Here is an 18,577-nt window from a genome sequence, read left to right as displayed (position 1 = left end):
CATTACACAAGCCATTCACGTATAAATTCCATAAAAGACATAGAAAAGTGGGATCGTGGTTGGGAAAAGGCAGCTTGGTGGAAAACAAAAAAAGAAGAATGAGTAGAGGCAGCATGTGAAATAGTGAAGGGGGAGGGAGAGGCACCAAGGGGGAGAAAAAGAGGGTTGGGGGGAGGAGGAGAAAAGTTTTTGAGAGACTCACAGTGAGAACAAAAAGCCACAAGCGCACTCATAAGGAGAGACTGAGAAAGACACTTGAAATATTCCTCACCATCTAACAGGTACAGTGAACTAGTTTTCCTTTTTGTCGTCTAGGTGGTTAACTGAAATGTTTTTGTTTTTTTTTAGAGATTCAGTCATCGTATTGGATTCAAATTAACGGAAGGTTTTAGTTTTTAGACTTGGATTCAGGTTGAGTTCCCACGGAAACCTTTGAATAAGTGAATGCGCTTAATTGGTAGGACTCCGGTAGTGCTTTTACGTGTTTGGAAAGCTAAGGGCTTTTTTTGCTCCTGATTGGCTCAGGAGGATTCAAACTTATTTTTCTCATTTACAGTTTTGGTCAAAGACAAACATGCATGCTATTGAATATAAACAAATGTGTATGAATAAGGACAAAATCTGATTTTTTTTTTTAGCCCAAATGTGTTTGAGGCAATTTACGTATAATGCATTGATTTTCTTTATCTTCAGTATGAAACAATATCTTTTTGTAAATAGACACTATACAATAAGAATATCTGTACTGTCTAATGTGTCTAAATAGTCGGTAAAAAAGTGTTTTTAGTTATAGTTGAATTTGATCCCTTTCCTCAACTCAAAAAAAAAATGTTTAATACTAATTATGCTATTAATCCTGCTGCATTTGAGGGCACGTTGTTTGTTTTGTTTTTTTGAAAATAATGCTTTCCGCTTTTCAAATTGTCTTTGACTCGTGCAGGGAAAAAATAATACTCTATTAAGATTGTATTCACAATAATTGACAAACTTCTCTATATTGCTATTGTAGTTATTGTATCAAAATAAAACCACATAGGTTCCATTAGCAAATAAATGTAGCTTTTTTTGAATAGATGACAATGTAATTGTTTGTGATGAGTAACATAGCAGCAAATTCATGTATTCTATTTGTTGTGTTATTGTCCTCATCCTTATGACGTCTTTCCACAGACATGGAATGGCTACGTAGCAATCCAACGGCGGTTCTCCTTTTCCTGAGCGCCTGGCCTCTCCTTCACGTTCACCTTCTGACGGACGCTTCTTCCACTTCCCCTCCTGTCACCCATCCCCGCTTCAAATTAATTACCGGTCTGGATTTCGATTACGACAACGACGAGGGTAGCAAACAACCCCCGGAAGTGCAGGCCACCACCAGGATGAAGTTTCTCCAGGGGGAAATCTGCAAATATAACCCCTGCTAGGAGAATCAAGTGCCCTGTGCCAAGCTGTTAGAAGAAACTGGTTGCCTGTGTCCCGGAATTAGCGGACCCGACCAGTCTCCTCAAGCGCCACGTTTGCACGCCCTGGTGCCGATCCGAAAGGGGGAGAACGGGGGCAAAATCGAGGTCAAGTGGTGCGCCCCAACCTCCGTGGTGATGAAATATAGAGTCGTGGTGGAAGGCCAAGACGGGAAAGCTATGGAGTTTGGGGAAACTTTTCGACGGGGCTTGATCGGTTCTTTGGAAATTGGCACTAAGGTGTGCGTGGAAGCCGTGAACCGAGCGGGGCAGAGCACCCCCACGGAGTTTTCCTGCATGCGATACGATCCTCCCTCGTCGTCGGCGGACTACGAAGTCCTGATAGGGGTCATCGGAGGAGGGATCGTACTACTGCTCCTCATCTCAGCCGTCATCCTCTGGAGGTGTCAGAAAAAGAGAAGCGCAAAGAAAGACTCGGCCGATGGACTCGGGAATCCGTCGTACAGTAAAGAAGAGACTTTGTAGAGCAGAAGACACTTTTATTGTAGGGTTTTTTTGTCAGAAACATTGGGAAAGGGGACAAAAAAAGGATTATTTACCATTCCGGAAAATATGTAAATATAGGAAATGATGGAGATGGGTTCTTTTGTTGTTTGTAAAAGTTGTGGGATGTTACATTTTTTTGGGTTAGGACTATATTTTTTGCTGGGAATTGACTTTTATAGGGTTCTAGAGACGTTTTTTGAGAATATTTTGTAATAAAAAGTGAAATGTGGTCGTGAATTCTGTTTGGATTATTAGTCATTTACATGTTTTATTCAGTTTAATTGACAGAAAGGAAAACAATAACAATTCTCACAAATATGATTGTAGATCTATGCTTTTTTATACCAAAAAAATATATATATATTTTTAAGTAATGTAATTTACCAACATTTCATCAGAGAACGCATTTTTGATTGAATTTGTTAAAAGACAAAACATTTTGCCCATTTCCAAAACCAAGAAATATTTATTAATTGAAATAAGAAAAATACAAAAATCTCCAACAATGATTAGATGGCTTCTAATTTTTTCCACCAGTCCCTTTACTTCCTAAATTTAGAATGTTTAGAAATTATTCCAATTTCCTTTAACATAATAAGATGCTTATAGTGAAAAGGCATTTTTTTTTTTTAAACTTAAACCCTCAAATTTATGGGTATCTTCTGCATATTACAACATGTTCATTTCCCTCCCTTTTCAGACCACTCCTGGTATCCTCCGGCATAATTTCGTGCACTGGAACAAAAGAACAGAGAGACGTTTGATAGCCCCGTGACTAACAAAGGCAACGGTGCACAGCGTGCAAGAAGAGTAAATAATCAATATTGTCAACAGACAAAGTCTGAATGATTGCTGGTAATCCAGAATTTTATGAGATATATAATTAACGTACTGCGAGAATCCGAGTTCCTTTGCTTTGCTTGTGGCCGTTGCCGCTCTTCTGCCCATTTGGCAATGAAAGACCAACTCGTCGGAGTTTAAGGGTGGCTTGTTGACGCCATATTTTGCTTTGAAGGCTTCTGGTGATAATCCTAAAGCTTCCTCTACAGCATCAACTGAGTTATTAAAGTGAGAAGAAATAGAAATCAATAATAGTTGTAGTTATAAGAGAGGTGTACAGACGCTCCCCTACTTACGAACAATGGTAGATAGAACATGTCTGCGCAAAAAAGAAGAAAACTGTGCAATCGTCGTTAGATCGCTTCTTTCGACCAGTAAATCCTCCAAGGAAGATACTCATCAACCCTCATCTTCTTCTCCTCGACCCTCAACTTCTTCCTACATTGAAGTTACGGAGGAGGAAGTAACTTTTGAAGCACATTCCAGCGACGACGAAGACCCTCTCATGATATAAAATCCTCCTCTTCCTCCATCATCTCCTTAAGCATCGAGTACATCTTCCAAAAGTAAGTTAAACTTCATTTTATTTATCTTATTACGTACATGTACATACTGTGTGTTACTTATACAAGCCTTAAACATACGTATATAAACCTTCAATATACTTATATAGGCCTTAAACATAAATTATAACACAAAATATAGCACTGAAGCAACTTACGAACAAATTAACCTTACGAACAATCGCTCGGAACGTAACTCGTTCGTAAGTAGGGGAGCGTCTGTATTTGTAAAACAGCATCCCACACTAGTCTCAGGAGCAGATGTGGTATAGATAAAAGTATGAAATTAATGTGCAAAAGAAGCGTACCTGGGATATGAAGAGATCCAGGAATACGTCCCTTGTCCACTTCCTGCTGTGTACGGACATCAATAAGATAAAGGTTCTGGTTTTGTTTTTCCAAAAGCGCTTTCAGATCGTCATATGATATGTCCATAATGGCTGTCAAGCACAAAATATAAAATAGGAATAAAATGAAATGCTCATAAAAAACGTCAGCACAGCATTTTTGGGGGGGCTGGGGGTGGGACAGGCTCAAATAAATTTAGATATAATATTTGGATATTTTTTTAAATTGGATTATAAGAATTGGATCAAAAGCCCTAAATATTCAGTTTTTTATAGATATAAAACTGTTTATTTGAACTTTTTTTTCTTAGTAAGGGAAAACATCTAATAATCATTAGTTTTTCATTTCTAATGGAAACATTTTAAAAAAAAAATTATATTCAATTTTCAAGTGGAAAACCGAAAATATTTGTATATATTTATTTTTAGATTTTACAAAATGCTTTTTGACCTAAAAACACCAAAAGAAAAAAATGGATAAAAATTGCGAATTATTGATTTAAAAAGGGGAAAATCAGGAAATATAATATACATCTATAATCTCCATTTTTGATATAATATTTAGATTTTTTTGTAAATGGATTAAAAGAACTGCATTAAAACCCCTGAATGTTCCATTTTTTATAGATCTAAAACAATGTTTATTTTAGCTTTTTTAAATATATTTTTAGATTTTACAAAATGATTTTTGAACTAAAAACAGAAAAAAATGGATTAAAAAAATTACAATTATTGATTTAAAAGGGGGAAATCAGGAAATATAATATACATCTATAATCTTCATTTGAATTTGATCCTAAAACAGAAAGTTGTCACTCATTATTTACTTTCTCGGGCCGCACAAAATGAGGCCGCGGGACAGATTTGGCCCCCGGGCCGCCACTTTGACACCAGTGGTTTAAAATATATATTCTATGTGATATAGTTTATTCATCCCGTGTGGGAAATTAGATGTATATTATGCTGTCATGGGCCGTCACTGTTGCGTGTTTTGAGATAGAAATTGATATAAAAACAGTCAAGTTTTCTGTGTTACGTTTGTTTTGCGTGGCTGCCTGGAGATTTTACACTTCCTGGTTTGGGCTCACTTGTTGCTCATCTTTGTTGTTTTGCTGAGTCACTCCTTGTCCTTCAAGTGACATGGATAAATATGAAATTCATTCAAAGGCAGTTCCAGATGTTACACCACTTTTGTGCTCGTGTCAATGTTATGCTTGTGGATGCAAAAGCGCTGAGCGATTGGGTTTCTTTAAAACGGAAATAAAATACACAAAGCACGTCTCGCTTAAATAATTTTCCTACTAATTAATACAAGGATTAAATATTCACTCACCTGAATATGTCACACTGTTGTGAAATTTTGTAGTGCTGCACAATGAATGGAGCGCAGATTGCACCGTCTTTCTGGTGTTGAGACAGAACATTGGTCTTTCTCGAAAAGGGGGCGGGGCTTACGGTCATTTGAATTGCATACCTTTATTGTCAGTATACAAATATACAATGAGATTTAAAGCATCACCATAAAGTGCACACATAAATAAGTAGTCATAAAAAGATGTATATACAATAAAAATGAAGTGAAGTTTAAAAAAAAGTGACCAAAAAGATTAACAGCACCGATGGACTCAGAAATCCGTCGTAGAGTAAAGAAGAGACTTTGTAGAGCAGAAGACACTTTTATTGTAGGTTTTTTTTTGTCAGAAACATTGGGAAAGGGGACAAAAAAAGGATTTTTTACCATTCCGGAAAATATGTAAATATAGGAAATGATGGAGATGGGTTCTTTTGTTGTTTGTAAAGGTTGTGGAATGTTACATTTTTGGGGTTAGGACTATATTTTTTGCTGGGAATTGACTTTTATAGGGTTCTTGAGACGTTTTTGAGAATATTTTGTAATAAAAAGTGAAATGTGGTCGTGAATTCTGTTTGGATTACTAGTCATTTACATGTTTTATTCAGTTTGATCATCAGAAAGGGAAAAAAATAACAATTCTCACAAATATGATTGTATATCTATACTTTTTTAAACCAAAAATTATATATATTTTTAAGTAATGTAATTTACCAACAGTAAACAGCGTTTTAGATTGAATTTGTTAAAAGACAAACATTTTGCCCATTTCTAAAACCAAGAAATATTCATTATTGAAATAAGAAAAATATAAAAATCCCCAACAATGATTAGGTGGCTTATATATATTTTTCCTCTAGTCCCTTTACTTCCTAAATTTAGAATGTTTAGAAATTATTCCAATTCCATTTAACATAACAAGATGCTTATAGTGAAAAGATTTTTTTTTTTACATAACCCTCAAATTCATGGGTATCTTCTGCATATTGGAACATGTTGATTACCCGTATTTTTCAAGCCACGCCTTGTATCCTCCGGCTAAATTCCGTGCACTGGAACAAAAGAACAGAGAGATGTTTGATAGCCCCGTGTAAATAATCAATATTGTCAACAGACAAAGTCTGAATGATTGTTGGTCATCCAGAACTTTATGAGATATATAGTTAACGTACTCTGAGAAGCCGAGTTTCCTGGCTTCTCTTGTGGCAATTCCCCCTCGTCTGCCCGTATGGCAATAAAAGATCAACTCTTTGGAGTTTAAGGGTGGTTTGTTGACGCCATATTTTGCTTTGAAGGCCTCTGGTGATAATCCCAAAGCCCCCTCTACATCTTCAACTGAGTTATTAAAATGAGAAGAAATAGAAATCAATAATAGTTGTAGTCATAAGACAGGTGTATTTGTAAAACAGCATCCCACAATAGTCTTAGGAGCAGATGTGGTATAGATAAATGTATGAAATTCATGTGCAAAAGAAGCGTACGTGGGATATTAAAAGATGTAGGAATCCGTCCCTTGGCCACTTCCTCCGGAGTACGGACATCAATAAGACAAAGATTCTTGTCATGTTTGTCCAAAAGCGCTTTCAGATCTTCACATGATATGTCCATGTTGGCTGTCAAGCACAAAATAAAAAATAAGATTAAAATTAAACACCCACATTTTTTTGGGCACAAGCACCATGTAAAAAGAAGAAAACATGTAGTGTGAAGGTAATTAGAAGGGTTGAAAATATATAAAATAAGTGATATAGTTTATCCATCCCGTATGGGAAATTAGATGTCATGGTTGCGTGTTTTGAGATAGAAAATGATATTAAAAAAATAGTCAAGTTTTCTGTGTTATGTTTTCTATGTTGTTTGTTTACACTTGCTGGTTTGGTCTCACGTGTTGCTCATCTGTGTTGTTTTGCTGAGTTATTCCTTGTCCTTCAAGTAACATGGATGAATATAAAATTCATTAAAAGACAGTTTCAGATGTTACACCACTGAAGCAGCATTTTATGTTCGTGTCAATTTTATTTATGCTTGTGGATGCAAAAGCGCTGCGCGATTGTGTTTCTTTAAACCAGATATAAAATAAACGAAGCACGTCTCGCCAAAGTGATTTTTCTACTAATTACTACAAGGATTAAATACTATTCACTCACCTGGATCTGTCATGCTGGTGTGAAATTTTGCAGTGCTGTACAATGAATGGAGCGCAGATTGTACCGTTTTTCTGGTGTTGAGACAGAATATATTGGTGTTTCCCGAAAAGGAGGCGGGGTTTACAGTAATTTGAATTGCACACCTTTATTGTCAGTGTACAGGTACGTATATACAATGAGATTTAAAGCTTCACTATAAAGTGCACACATAAATAAGTAGTCATAAAAAGATGTACTATATACAATAAAAATGAAGTGAGGGGAAAAAAGCAGCACTTAACCATTAATAAAACATTTATAATGTTATTCGCGAAATGACATTAAGAATATACCGTAGTTAAATGGTAAAGATCACAATACGATTTTTTAAAATTATAAATAAATGCTAATGCCAACATAAATAAATTATTTTACCTCAGTGGTGAATATTTTTTTTAAATGTATACTCTTGATAAAAGCGTTCAGAAAGATATTATGTGATATTGTTTTGCAAGGGATTGATATGTGATTGTTCAAAGTTCATAACACTTGGGGTAGTCTATCACAAAGTTCCCGTAGAGATGCTGGAGCTTATAAAACAGGTATATTTTATGCCTAAACGGCTATTTTATATACTTTCACATTAGAAACGCATACTTAAAGCCTAGTTTATCAATTGGGGCAGCGTTGTCGAGAATATGTTTCATAGTTAGGGAACAAACATATTAGCATGTAAGATGTGCTAGCATTAATGCAGTATTTTCTTTTAATTCTTAGGCACTGCGGCTTCTTCTACATTTGGGAAACAAAGGTCACCCAAAAGGAGAAGTTTTAGTCCTCCTCTGGGCCGAATCTGGAGCTGTAAATTGCACTGGTAAGTTACACTATTTTGTCATTTTAGAATGCTTTCTAGCTAACGGTAGCAGAGTTCATGTTTTAAATTATTATTTGTACAATTCATCAATTACATAACATGATGCATAGCTCTCTAAAACTCTATTACTTCACCCTGTAACTTGTTGGATAAAGTATAGTAATTGTTATCATACACTCAATATGTATAAACAAATATGCAAAGGGACGCAGGATAGCTTATTCTATGTCCCCTTTTAAATTGGCTGGGTTTTGTCAACCCCTTTAAATCTGCAATAGAATAGAATGCAAAAGATTCAAGAGAGTAGTAATTAACTTTTCATTTCCTCACGTGAAAAAAACAACAACAATTTAGCCTGTAGACTAGATGAGTTTAGATTAGTGTTCCTGAAAGAGGAAACCTAAACAAAATCTGAAAAATGTGTCCCCCATATGCGTTGCAGTTGCAGCTGCCGGTCCCAAGTGGAGAAAAATCCGACCGGAAACACTCCAAAACGGTTTGTACACGCACACATGGAACTAACTCTCCAAATACTACCAGTCATGTTGGGACAGTGTTTTTTTTCTGTTGCATTAGTCCTCAGAGATTTGAAGTTTCCCTGCGCAGAAACACCTCCCGAGCCTGCCCAACCGGATCTTTGCGCTTTTTCCGACGAGCACGGCTCCTTGAAATTTCTGCTATCCTTTCAAGTATTTCAAACAGCACCATTTTTCTGGGGAAGTCCAAAATAAATCTTGTCTGTTTGTTTCTTGATCATGCACAGGCAAAGGATTTCAGATGCTTCAGTCCAGAGTGGCCTGCCCGTGTCAAAGCTTTCCTAACTATATTTAGTCTGGCAAATGCAGCAGTAGGCATGATTGTGTACACACATATTTCACATTCTTAAACTGAAGTGGAAAAAGTAAGTGTTCACTCTTATTTTATAGATAAGAGTGCACCTTCGATGTAAATTCCCTCAACACACCATCTTGGAAAAATTCTGGTTTGTATTATTTACATACCAGTGCACTTCAAATAGAATTCCATATGAATTTAATGCTCCAAAATTCAGCAAAAATGTTCAGCATTAAGTTTTCCTCGTAATTAAAATAAAGTGTTAGTTTGATACTCTTTTCGTCGACATTTGAGCTAATTGTTTTTATTTCAGTGTTGCCATCAACGTGTTTTGACTTTTACTGTAATTTGAAGCCAAATGGCCAATGCTCATCAAATATCAGGCAATAACTTTAATTTAAATAACTGTAAAAAATATTATTCACTGTGTTGATAACCTAATCTTGCTATTTTTGAAGTGCACAAAATATTATTCACTGTCTTGATACCCTAATCTTGCAATTCTTGCAGTGCACACTTCACAAGGAGACTCACATTGCCAATGAAACAATCACTAATGTTGGACGTCACCTGCAGTTTCCTGTAAGTAGCAAACGGTCAATTTCATTTCAAGTTAAACCACCGCAAATCTGATTAAAAGCGCTTTTTCAGTGACACTTTCAAAAATACTAACTAGAAATAATCAATGTATGACAGGCAAAATATTAAAGGGTGAATAACTTAAACCATTGAATGTTTGAAGTGCCAGCACGTTGGTGAAAGATGGAAGCTGGTGTCCCGGTGGGCACCCCACCTTGGGCAGCCTATTGCCTATCAGCATCCCACCCGAGACCATGGACAGAGGCCTTTACGGTGAACTCAGCATGCAGTCTGTGGCTCTCCTGTCCCCCTGTTTACTCCAATACCCCAATCTCAGAACCATTCTAACACAGGTGGAAGTATCCTTTCATTTTTGGGTGTGTTTTTAGATTGTATTCATAATTCTAGGTTGTACTTCAAAGGGAAATTCAACCCACAATTGTTATCTTAGTTTTGTTTCTACATGAGCACAGGTGAGGATGGAGTTCAGTGCCTTGCATATGGGCATTTCATCAAACAGACCTCTATTTATTTATTATTTTTGCACCGTAATCGCTGGTTCTGAACCTAAATCTACACTGTACATAAATTTCTTTAACTTTTGGTTAGGTGTTGGCCTACACCCCTTCTAATGTTCCCATGACGTTCCGGTTCGCCTTCTTCCGGAACCTCCCGGCTCATCCGGACTGCCAAGAATTGCTTCCCCGAGTCCTTCATTGGCCCTCCAACATAGGTGGGATTGCAATTTTTATAGGGACCAGCACTCATATAGTAAAAATTCCAGTGCGTCATTTCCCAAACAACCCAACATCTTAAACAGTCTAAAACATTGTAACTTTTTTAACATGCTAATAAATTCCAACAGTTTTAAGAGCCTTATGTTTACCAAAGACAGAGTGTAAGCACAATGCTGGCACAAATCGGTTTATTAAAAGCACCCGCATTTTGACCAAAGAAATTCAACTTAACCAGCAGAAGAAAAGTTCCCACATTGCAATCCCACGAAAAAAATGATGCTTTGAGGTTTTCTGTATGTAACAACAAAAATAAGGGAATTTCAAATTTAAAATTGATGTTATTTCATTGGGCTCAGTTTTTAGCAAGACCAAAGTGACCCCCAAAAAACATCATAGTTGATTCTAATTTGTAGCGATCTGTTTTTCCTACCCAGCTGAACGAAAAATCTGTTTGAAATTATTTTAACAAGCTCATTGTGCCTGTTTCGCTGCATTAAATTACTTCCAGGTTTGAGCAAGGCTGCAGCTTGCGGTGTAGTTGTTTTCATTTTGTCGATTAATCCCACATACATGCCACACACTCAGTTGCATCAGCAAAATACTATCATATAAAATGATATGAATCACATTTCCCAAAACGAATTCATGTAAAAATGGAGTTATGATATACAGGCTGTGAGGGAATAGTTTTTTTATTGGTCCTACCTTGCATTCACATCTGTGTAGGCTTGTATAATGCGTTAGGGAGAAAAAGAAAGATGTTTGTTTTTGGTTTCGCTTCAAGCGTGAATCAAGTTTCTCCAATGGCATAAATTTAAGCTTAAAGATTGTGTAAAATCTGTGGATGTTTTCTTTCTCAATATGAAGATAAGGTCCCAAAACATGTGCAAGGACTGAGAACAATTTAGTGGTGATTTGCTGAGTTATATCAATAAACTCTTTTCACCTCCTAGAAAGGCAGGATTTTTTTGGCGGCTCAAAATAAGGGATTTGCCGACCTTGGCCAATCACTTCATTTCTGCCCTTTCCCTCCATGTGGACTCAGCAATGTCACTTACTATTTAATTACTACAAAGCCCATTTACTAAACTACGGTAATTCCCTTGGTTGCAGTAGCAAGACAGTAGCAAGCACAGACACAGAAGACATTGTAGACCTAGGTAAAAAAAAAAACTGGACAGCACTAGCCTAATAACAGGATTAAATCAAGGGTGTCAGACTCGGGTTGGTTCGCGGGCCGCTTTAAAGTCAACTTGATTTCACGTGGGCCGGACCATTTTAGATCTAATATTTTGATTTTTTTAATAAATGGATTAAAAGAACTGGATTAAAAGCCCTGAATGTTCAGTTTTTATAGATCTGAAACAATGTTTATTTTAGCTTTTTTAAAATATATTTTTAGATTTTACAAAATGATTTTTGAACTAAAAACACAGAAAAAATTGCAATTATTGATTTAAAAAGGATAAAAAATCAGGAAATGTAATACATCTATACTGTTCATTTTAATTTGATCCTAAAACAGATAGTCGGCACTCGTGATTTACTTTCCCGGGCCACACAAAATGATGCGGCGGGCCAGATTTGGCCCCCGGGCCGCCACTTTGACACATGTGGATTAAATGGTGTATTATGTTGCCACAATCGACAACTTAAAAATTATATATTAGATTAGCATATTTTAAAAAGTTATACTTTTTGTATAATGCATTACATTTAAATCAGGTAATCTGAATGTGTACCCTTGGAAGAGTGACTCTGCATATTCTCTACCTCGGTCACAGTGTGCAGAAGTTCCCCATCTTGTGGAAAACTTCCTGTGTGTGGTTCCAGTTTTTGTTTCCATTTTCCATTTACTTTGATTTGCTGTGTACTTTTTGCTTTTGCTTTGTTGTTGTGCGGCCTTTGCGACTGTCCTGTCTAACTTATAACTATATACCTTTTCTTGCTACTGTCACAATGAAATTTCCCGAATACGGGATGAATAAAGTTATCCAATCCAATCCAATTATAATGCACCTAATGTTATGTATTGGTCATTCGATTTTTATGTTTTCCTGTCTTTGATGTCCCTCTGCAGATCCTTTAGATGAAGGAAGAATTGTGTACACGGTAGAGGACGGAACCTGCCAGGAACTTGAGAAAGAGTTTCATTTGCAGCCAGTTGAACAGAAACTCTTGATCTTCCTCCTTTTCCAACACACGGACCCCTTTGAATCGCAATTGATGGACACGATGGGTGAGAGCAAACCCAACGAAAATTTTGACGCTCCCTGTTTCCATTGAAGAAGTTGATTTTGGTGATTCACATTGAAATGAATGTACCCCTCCCTATTTTCAATCTTAGTCACTGAAGCCCTGATCGAGCACCAACTGGATGAAATTCTGAATAACAACAGACGTGCCATCACAGGAGCATTGCTTACTGAGATAAGTAACACACTGAAGGCTCAAGATCGCAGGAAGAAGGCACGTTTAGTCTCTCACACATAAACTACTCATAGTTTAGATTCTAAATGTGTGTGTTTGCTTGTTTGTTTTTGTGGAAAGGACCAAGAGAAGCTGCTTTCAGCCGCTGAAGTCATTCTAAGTTCATCCATCAGTATTATAAACTGCAGCACCAACTTGACGTTTAGAAAAGAGTGCATGAGTCGCATGCAGGTGGTATTTTAATGATTTTTTTTTTACTTGATCAGATTTTTACAGCCAATTTATGCCAATGCAGGTGAGCGATACTAGTGCGCTGGCGGTGTCTCTCCGTGAAACCTTGCTTAGGGTGGTATCACAAAGATGTGTACCTAGGAAAAAGTGCTACTCCGCTCAGGTACCCCCGACCGGGATGCTTGTTCAATATTACTGTGATCAATTGCAGCATGTGCTACATTTCTTTACTTTGACAGCTAGAAGAACATCTGCAAAGTGCTGAGGATACCAGAGAAGAAATCTGATCCTTAATGTGTATTTACAAAATGCTTACCAGTCCTTTTTTATTTTGGGGAAACCGTTTTCAAAAGAATAGCTTGAACACAGTACATTTATCAATAACTTGTTTAGAATTTAAAATTTGTCAAACTTCTGAGAGCAAAAGCTTAATGAATAAATACATTCCTAATTCGCTTTATAGTCGTCATGTTTTCGAAATGCAGGTTTCCTATTAATGTGTTGTACTCACTCCGAAACGCTAGAGGGTGGTATTGCGTCTTGTAGGACGAAAAAAACAGACCGGAAAAGGAGGAAGCACAAAGGCAAACTTTCGCGGTAAAATGAAACAGTCTCTTCTAATGTTGACCCTTATCCCAACGGTGCCCGGGTCTAGACACAATAGAAGAATTTATGCATAAATGTCTATACCCTAGTTTCGAACTATTGCGATGACGTGCGAGTCTCGATCTGATTTCCGCTAAAGCAATACCAATTTACCACGAAGAATTGCGCTTAGCTTGAAATAACTATGTCTTCGGTAACCGCAGAAAACTTGAAATCAGAACTCGAAATGTTCTGCATAACTTGTGATGATGACTCCGCTTTCGATAAAAGTAAGTAACGCGTTAAAACGATGCTGTCGGTGTTGAATTAGCTCCTCACCTTGACTAAATGTCATTTACGCTTTCGCCGTCTCTTGTGTTTTAGTGGTAGAGCAATGTCTTTGCAACACAATCCCAGCAGACGTGTGGGTCTTGGAATGGGTTGCATATAGTAGCACCAAAAATGGACTGGCAATCTCTTTGGACAATCTGGAACAATTTGAATATGAGGTGTGTGCAACAACTAACACATTCTGTGAACAATACTTGTCTGATCGTCAAGTGCATGTCGTCTTTAAGTTTTCTTTGTTTTGGCAGGTGTTAAGCAAGAGGCATAAATCGAAGCGTATCTCCAAAATCGAAGAACGAAGCAGACCCAGAGATGTTGACACAATTCAAAACATGTATCCTTTTTTTTTGGAGCTATACATTCCACCTTTTGAATATAAATGAGGGCAGGCACTGCATCACAGACCTTAATTCCGCCTTCAGACTAAAAGCAGAAGAAGAGGAGGATAATCTACTGGACTGCTATTCTACGCCTTCAAAAGTTAGTTGTCGCTTTTGTTTGCGAATAACAGTCCAGATTTTGTTTGCTAAATAGTGTACAGTAGATGTGCCCATTTTGTATTCTTGCTTGCGTCGCCTAAATTTGTGGGATTTTTTTTTTTTCAGGGCACCCAGAAGCGAGTACTGACCACTCCAGAAAACCCATACTCAAAGAGGAGCTCAACCTTTTTGGCTAGTCCTGGTGCCCTGCTGTCTCCTGCCTGTTTTTCTCCCAGGTATTCTGCGATAAAAAAATCCCCAAAATCTTTTAGTTGTTAGCTGGAGATTCACACTGCCAGGGAAATGATTTTTTCCAACCTTTTTCCCCCCCTTTACTGTCCTGAAACACTTTTTAACACCACCGAATGTTGTATTCTGTGGCTTTATGAACATAGAACTAGATGACCATTTTTTCATAATAAACAAAAAAAGTTCATTTCTACACTTTGTTGGTCAATAGTTACAAGTAAATGAACAACATAAACATTATTTAAACATCTTAATGAATAAGTAAAATGTTACAAAATATATTCATTTATTTAGTTGTGTTAGTTTACACATAATAATTACGCCCTGGCATTGAAATAACTTGGCACCTCCAAATCGCAGCCCGCAGAAATCGCCCTTGTCGTTACAGTGCAACGCCCTCACCGAAGTATAGTCAACGTGGCGGAAAAGGAGAAGTGGTCGTTTCGTTTGGGGCTGTGCAGGGAACACGTTGGGCTGGCAGGAAAGATCCCAGCGTGGAGATACAACTGGAACTACTGGAAGGACCTGAGGATTCCCTACGCAGTAGCTACAAGTACATGTTCCAGAGACTGGGAGACATTCGCAATGGTAGGGAAGAACGTGATAGTGTTATATTTTACAATGCCTCTCAATACAAGTCAACCCTATTTGGAATGAATTGAAGAACTCATTTATTCTCAATTGGGTGATCTCTTAGTGTTGTGTGACAAGATCGAGATGCTCGGAAAGGAGCTCCGGTCCCACTACGACATGGAAGAGTTCTCACCCATCTCGCTGCCAGCTCAGGTACAGATAGCATCGTCAGCATTTTATTTTCAGATATGTTTTTTTCATATTTACTGAATGTTGTTTTAACTGGTTATTGTGTTATCTCATCATATCGTTGTTGTCTCATGTTGTGTCCTTTTTTTTTCTCCCTAGGACAGGGTTTCAGTTTTAGGCCAGGTCTGTTGTGACGGTAACGGGAAATTGAACGCGCAGTCTGTTTTGTTGGAAGCCGGACCAGAGCAAGGTGGTCAGCAAGTACGTTTGGACCTGTCAGAGCTCCAGGAGTACTCACTGTTTCCTGGCCAGGTGAGGTTTTTCAAATTCCAGACGACGCCTTAATACTTTGTCGCCCGATGGTCGGGGTTATTGATGAGCAAACACTGTACGGTGGGTGGCATCTCCTTTACCTGTGCGCTGAGACTGTGTGCGACAGGTTATATGGCCCACCAAAAGTAACAGAGCATGCCAAGGAACTGGTCCAAAGACTCGGCCAGCCTCCGACCGAGAGCTCTCACAAAAAGATTTCTTGTGTGGAATACATACGCGCCATATGCTAATCTTGGTGGAAATATGTCCTTAGCAAATGCTCCTTTCATTTCCAATCTGTTTTCCATTCTCCAGGTGGTGGCAATGGAAGGGATGAACACAACTGGGGGGAAACTGGTGGCTTCTAAACTCTATGAGGTCAGCTCTATTTTAAAACTTTGAGATCCCTTGCCATCAAATCCCCCCGACTCATTATTTTATGTATTGAATACCTTTAAAAAAAAAAATAACATTGAGAAAGTTCATTATTTTTACTCCGACTTCATCTACCTGATCGTGTTGATACTTTTGTGTTTTCCAGGGGATCCCACTTCCCTTCTATTCACCAGATGCCAAAATAAAGTCGGATGAAGGTAAGGTTGACTGTCCCATAGATTAAATGGGGCGCAAACTCTTGCTCTTTCCCTACGAACCATTTTTTTCCGGTTTTTATTTGTTATTCTAGAGCCGGTTAACGTCCTAGTAGCTTGTGGGCCTTACACACCATCTGACAGCCTGAGCTTTGAACCTCTCCTGGACTTGATTCATGTCATTGGGAGGGATCGTCCTGATGTGTGCATACTGGTAAAGCCCCAATTCCAGTAACCAACTGCTAGTTTTTCACATAACATGTTTCCTCTTCTTTTTTTTTTCAGCTTGGGCCTTTTGTTGACTGTAAACATGAAGAAATTGATGTAAGGGCACCTCTCAATGTGTCTTTTGGCGTCATGAAATCATATTAAAATGCCGTATGTCTTCATGGTCTCACGTAAAAACAATATATTCCCTAAAACAGAAATTCCAGGTGACTGAGCCATTTGAAGCCATTTTCTCCAGATGCGTCGAAAGCCTCTTGGAAGGCACAAAATTGTGGGTTTGATCGTCCATCGACATTGAACATCATACGTCCTCAACATCATTGTTTTATTCAGATTAGAACGCAGATAACAGGTCGAAAGCTTCAACTGAGAAAATGTCTATTAAGATTTATTGTGACCGTGAAATTTAAAACCAACCCTTGAAAAATTCTCTAAGTTTAAACTTTTCCTGTTATCTTCTATTTTGAATGAAATATTGAAGTCTGGAACATGGATGCAGTTTTTAATCATAAATTGCATAGCAGCACAACTTTTTTAGAATCTGGTTTGTGATTAAAAATTACTGTGGTCGTTATTTCGCTTGAATTTTTAAGCAGGTTCTTGTTAATTTTTTTCAGCGTGGGTTGTCGCCTGGTGTTCGTTCCATCCCAGAGAGACATACATCATCATTACATATATCCACAGCCGCCGTTCATGTTGCCGAGCCTCACCAAGAACCCAGTGAGATGGACACACACACACTTTTCTGTAAGAAATATCAACAGTGATATGAAGTTAAACTTTTTTTTTTCATGGTTATAGCGAGTGACTTTGGTTCCTGACCCCTGCACTCTGTTGATTGATGGTGTGACTTTTGGCATAACCTCCACGGATATCCTTTTACACTTGGGGGCGGAGGAGATCAGCTGGTGAGGAGACCATTTTTTCCCAATCCAATTTGGGAAATATAAAAATATTTTAGAGCTCTATTCCAGATTGACGTATAGCGTTATTCACATTTTACATATTTGGCCAATACTTGCCTTCACAAACAATATGGCGATGCAATGATATTGAATTGAGCTCAAATATCTGACTACGTAGCCTTGGGGTCTCACTATACGCTTGTTGTTTCTTTGCAGCGGCACCCGATCAGACCGATTTTCTCGCATTCTGAAGCACATACTAACACAGAGAAGGTAAGAACCAACATTGTCACGTTATCGCCCAGCACGCCCGCTATAATATGCCAGATCCTCGTCAGCTACTATCCGCTGTACCCGCCTGTTGAGGACGTCAACATGGACTATGAGAACTCCCAGATCTTTGGTCAGATGCCGATCACACCGGACGTTCTCCTCGTTCCGTCTGAGCTGCGCTACTTTGTTAAGGTACGGAACAAGCAAATCAGTGTCTCCATTTTCTTTCTTTTTTTCCCCCAACCCCATCTCTTCACTAAATATCTCCTCCGCAGGACGTCATTGGCTGTGTGTGTGTTAATCCCGGACGCCTGACCAAAGGCCACGTAGGTGGCACCTATGGACGGTTACTTATTCGGCGTGCCGCCTCGTTAGATGAAGACAAGAAAAGAGAAAGCTGCTGTTTGGCAGCTCAGGTGGTGAAGATTTAACCCAAATAAGAATGCACTTAATGGAGGGCAAAGACGTTGGTTAGTAGCCACAATTTTTAATGGTAATTCCAAAATATAGGCTTTCCCATGAGTACCTCATTGTCCAATTAGATAAGAGGCTTGCCCAAACACTTAACGAATTTCAACAATATTTCCCCATGAACTTGAGAATTATAAATCTTTTGACAAAAAAATGAAATTTGCCGCTTCTTCCTAGCGGCAACAAAATGTCATAGCATATTTTTATGTGTGTGCTCCTTGTATTATAGGATAACTTCTCTACTGTTTACTGTGTTCTCTGTGGATTTTGGACGACTGAACTAATGTGAACAAATTGAGCTCATAGCTGTAAGAATTAGAACATAGTTTGCTATGCCATTTATACAGCAACTTTTTCCCATAAAGGTATATAATAAATATTTATGGTCATTATTCGTAAAACAAAATAGTAGAATGTTTCAGGAATTTTACTGTAGCTAAGTGTTGAATAAATTACATTTTTTTTGGCATCAATTCAGTTTCCGTCTTTTCAATTTAAG

At 37.9% G+C, this 18,577-nt stretch overlaps 5 protein-coding genes across 6 annotated transcripts; 3 read left to right on the top strand and 2 right to left on the bottom strand.

Moving 5' to 3' along the window:
* The first annotated feature begins 193 nt into the window (after positions 1-193).
* On the top strand, positions 194-2,193 carry LOC144082076 (leucine-rich repeat neuronal protein 4). Its single transcript, XM_077608911.1, is given in 2 exon segments — positions 194-281; positions 1,171-2,193. A coding segment is annotated over 1 exon segment (771 nt). The 5' UTR covers positions 194-281; positions 1,171-1,172; the 3' UTR covers positions 1,944-2,193.
* On the bottom strand, positions 1,937-5,175 carry LOC144082078 (thiosulfate:glutathione sulfurtransferase-like). Its single transcript, XM_077608912.1, has 4 exons — positions 5,048-5,175; positions 3,676-3,807; positions 2,857-3,019; positions 1,937-2,699 (listed from the first exon to the last, which is right to left on the bottom strand). The coding sequence occupies exons 1-4, from the start codon at positions 5,136-5,138 to the stop codon at positions 2,645-2,647; spliced, it is 441 nt and encodes a 146-aa protein (XP_077465038.1). The 5' UTR covers positions 5,139-5,175; the 3' UTR covers positions 1,937-2,644.
* A 201-nt stretch (positions 5,176-5,376) lies between these two features.
* Positions 5,377-7,308, bottom strand: LOC144082079 (thiosulfate:glutathione sulfurtransferase-like). Its single transcript, XM_077608913.1, has 4 exons — positions 7,213-7,308; positions 6,547-6,678; positions 6,238-6,400; positions 5,377-6,117 (listed from the first exon to the last, which is right to left on the bottom strand). The coding sequence occupies exons 1-4, from the start codon at positions 7,223-7,225 to the stop codon at positions 6,066-6,068; spliced, it is 360 nt and encodes a 119-aa protein (XP_077465039.1). The 5' UTR covers positions 7,226-7,308; the 3' UTR covers positions 5,377-6,065.
* A 394-nt stretch (positions 7,309-7,702) lies between these two features.
* On the top strand, positions 7,703-13,355 carry top6bl (TOP6B like initiator of meiotic double strand breaks). 2 transcript variants are annotated; one of them, XM_077608910.1, is made up of 14 exons: positions 7,703-7,793; positions 7,969-8,065; positions 8,508-8,561; positions 8,642-8,754; positions 8,829-8,912; positions 8,992-9,047; positions 9,410-9,481; positions 9,642-9,831; positions 10,088-10,211; positions 12,296-12,454; positions 12,563-12,684; positions 12,766-12,876; positions 12,941-13,039; positions 13,116-13,355. In XM_077608910.1, exons 1-14 carry the CDS (start codon positions 7,773-7,775, stop codon positions 13,161-13,163), a joined length of 1,350 nt encoding a protein of 449 aa, XP_077465036.1. In that variant the 5' UTR covers positions 7,703-7,772; the 3' UTR covers positions 13,164-13,355. The 2 variants fall into 2 exon arrangements, with proteins under 2 accessions (XP_077465036.1, XP_077465035.1); XM_077608909.1 differs by having other exon boundaries at positions 9,642-9,837.
* A 131-nt stretch (positions 13,356-13,486) lies between these two features.
* Positions 13,487-18,551, top strand: pola2 (polymerase (DNA directed), alpha 2). The gene is made up of 18 exons (XM_077608907.1): positions 13,487-13,751; positions 13,846-13,970; positions 14,058-14,143; positions 14,232-14,289; positions 14,415-14,524; positions 14,926-15,125; positions 15,235-15,323; positions 15,459-15,611; positions 15,927-15,989; positions 16,153-16,204; positions 16,297-16,415; positions 16,487-16,525; positions 16,627-16,700; positions 17,047-17,149; positions 17,231-17,337; positions 17,551-17,607; positions 17,673-17,799; positions 17,883-18,551. Exons 1-18 carry the CDS (start codon positions 13,667-13,669, stop codon positions 18,036-18,038), a joined length of 1,803 nt encoding a protein of 600 aa, XP_077465033.1. The 5' UTR covers positions 13,487-13,666; the 3' UTR covers positions 18,039-18,551.
* Positions 18,552-18,577: the final 26 nt, after the last annotated feature.

This window comes from Stigmatopora argus, chromosome 9 (assembly GCF_051989625.1).
Source record: "Stigmatopora argus isolate UIUO_Sarg chromosome 9, RoL_Sarg_1.0, whole genome shotgun sequence".
Classification (NCBI taxonomy): domain Eukaryota; kingdom Metazoa; phylum Chordata; class Actinopteri; order Syngnathiformes; family Syngnathidae; genus Stigmatopora; species Stigmatopora argus.
This window is presented reverse-complemented; position numbering and strand designations above follow the sequence as displayed.

Coding starts and splice junctions, on each gene's coding strand:
- LOC144082078 (XM_077608912.1), bottom strand. CDS start 5,138: ATGTTCTGTCTCAACACCAGAAAGACGGTGCAATCTGCGCTCCATTCA. Junction 3,808..5,047: donor CAACAGTGTGACATATTCAG/GTGAGTGAATAT, acceptor TGTGCTTGACAG/CCATTATGGACATATCATAT. Junction 3,020..3,675: donor TGGATCTCTTCATATCCCAG/GTACGCTTCTTT, acceptor TTAATAACTCAG/TTGATGCTGTAGAGGAAGCT.
- LOC144082079 (XM_077608913.1), bottom strand. Junction 6,401..6,546: donor TACATCTTTTAATATCCCAC/GTACGCTTCTTT, acceptor TTAATAACTCAG/TTGAAGATGTAGAGGGGGCT. Junction 6,118..6,237: donor AGGAAACTCGGCTTCTCAGA/GTACGTTAACTA, acceptor CTTTTGTTCCAG/TGCACGGAATTTAGCCGGAG.
- top6bl (XM_077608909.1), top strand. CDS start 7,773: ATGCTGGAGCTTATAAAACAG. Junction 8,066..8,507: donor TGGAGCTGTAAATTGCACTG/GTAAGTTACACT, acceptor TATGCGTTGCAG/TTGCAGCTGCCGGTCCCAAG. Junction 12,455..12,562: donor GCAATTGATGGACACGATGG/GTGAGAGCAAAC, acceptor TTTCAATCTTAG/TCACTGAAGCCCTGATCGAG.
- pola2 (XM_077608907.1), top strand. CDS start 13,667: ATGTCTTCGGTAACCGCAGAAAACTTGAAATCAGAACTCGAAATGTTC. Junction 14,525..14,925: donor CCTGCCTGTTTTTCTCCCAG/GTATTCTGCGAT, acceptor TTGTCGTTACAG/TGCAACGCCCTCACCGAAGT. Junction 16,416..16,486: donor GTCCTGATGTGTGCATACTG/GTAAAGCCCCAA, acceptor TTTTTTTTTCAG/CTTGGGCCTTTTGTTGACTG.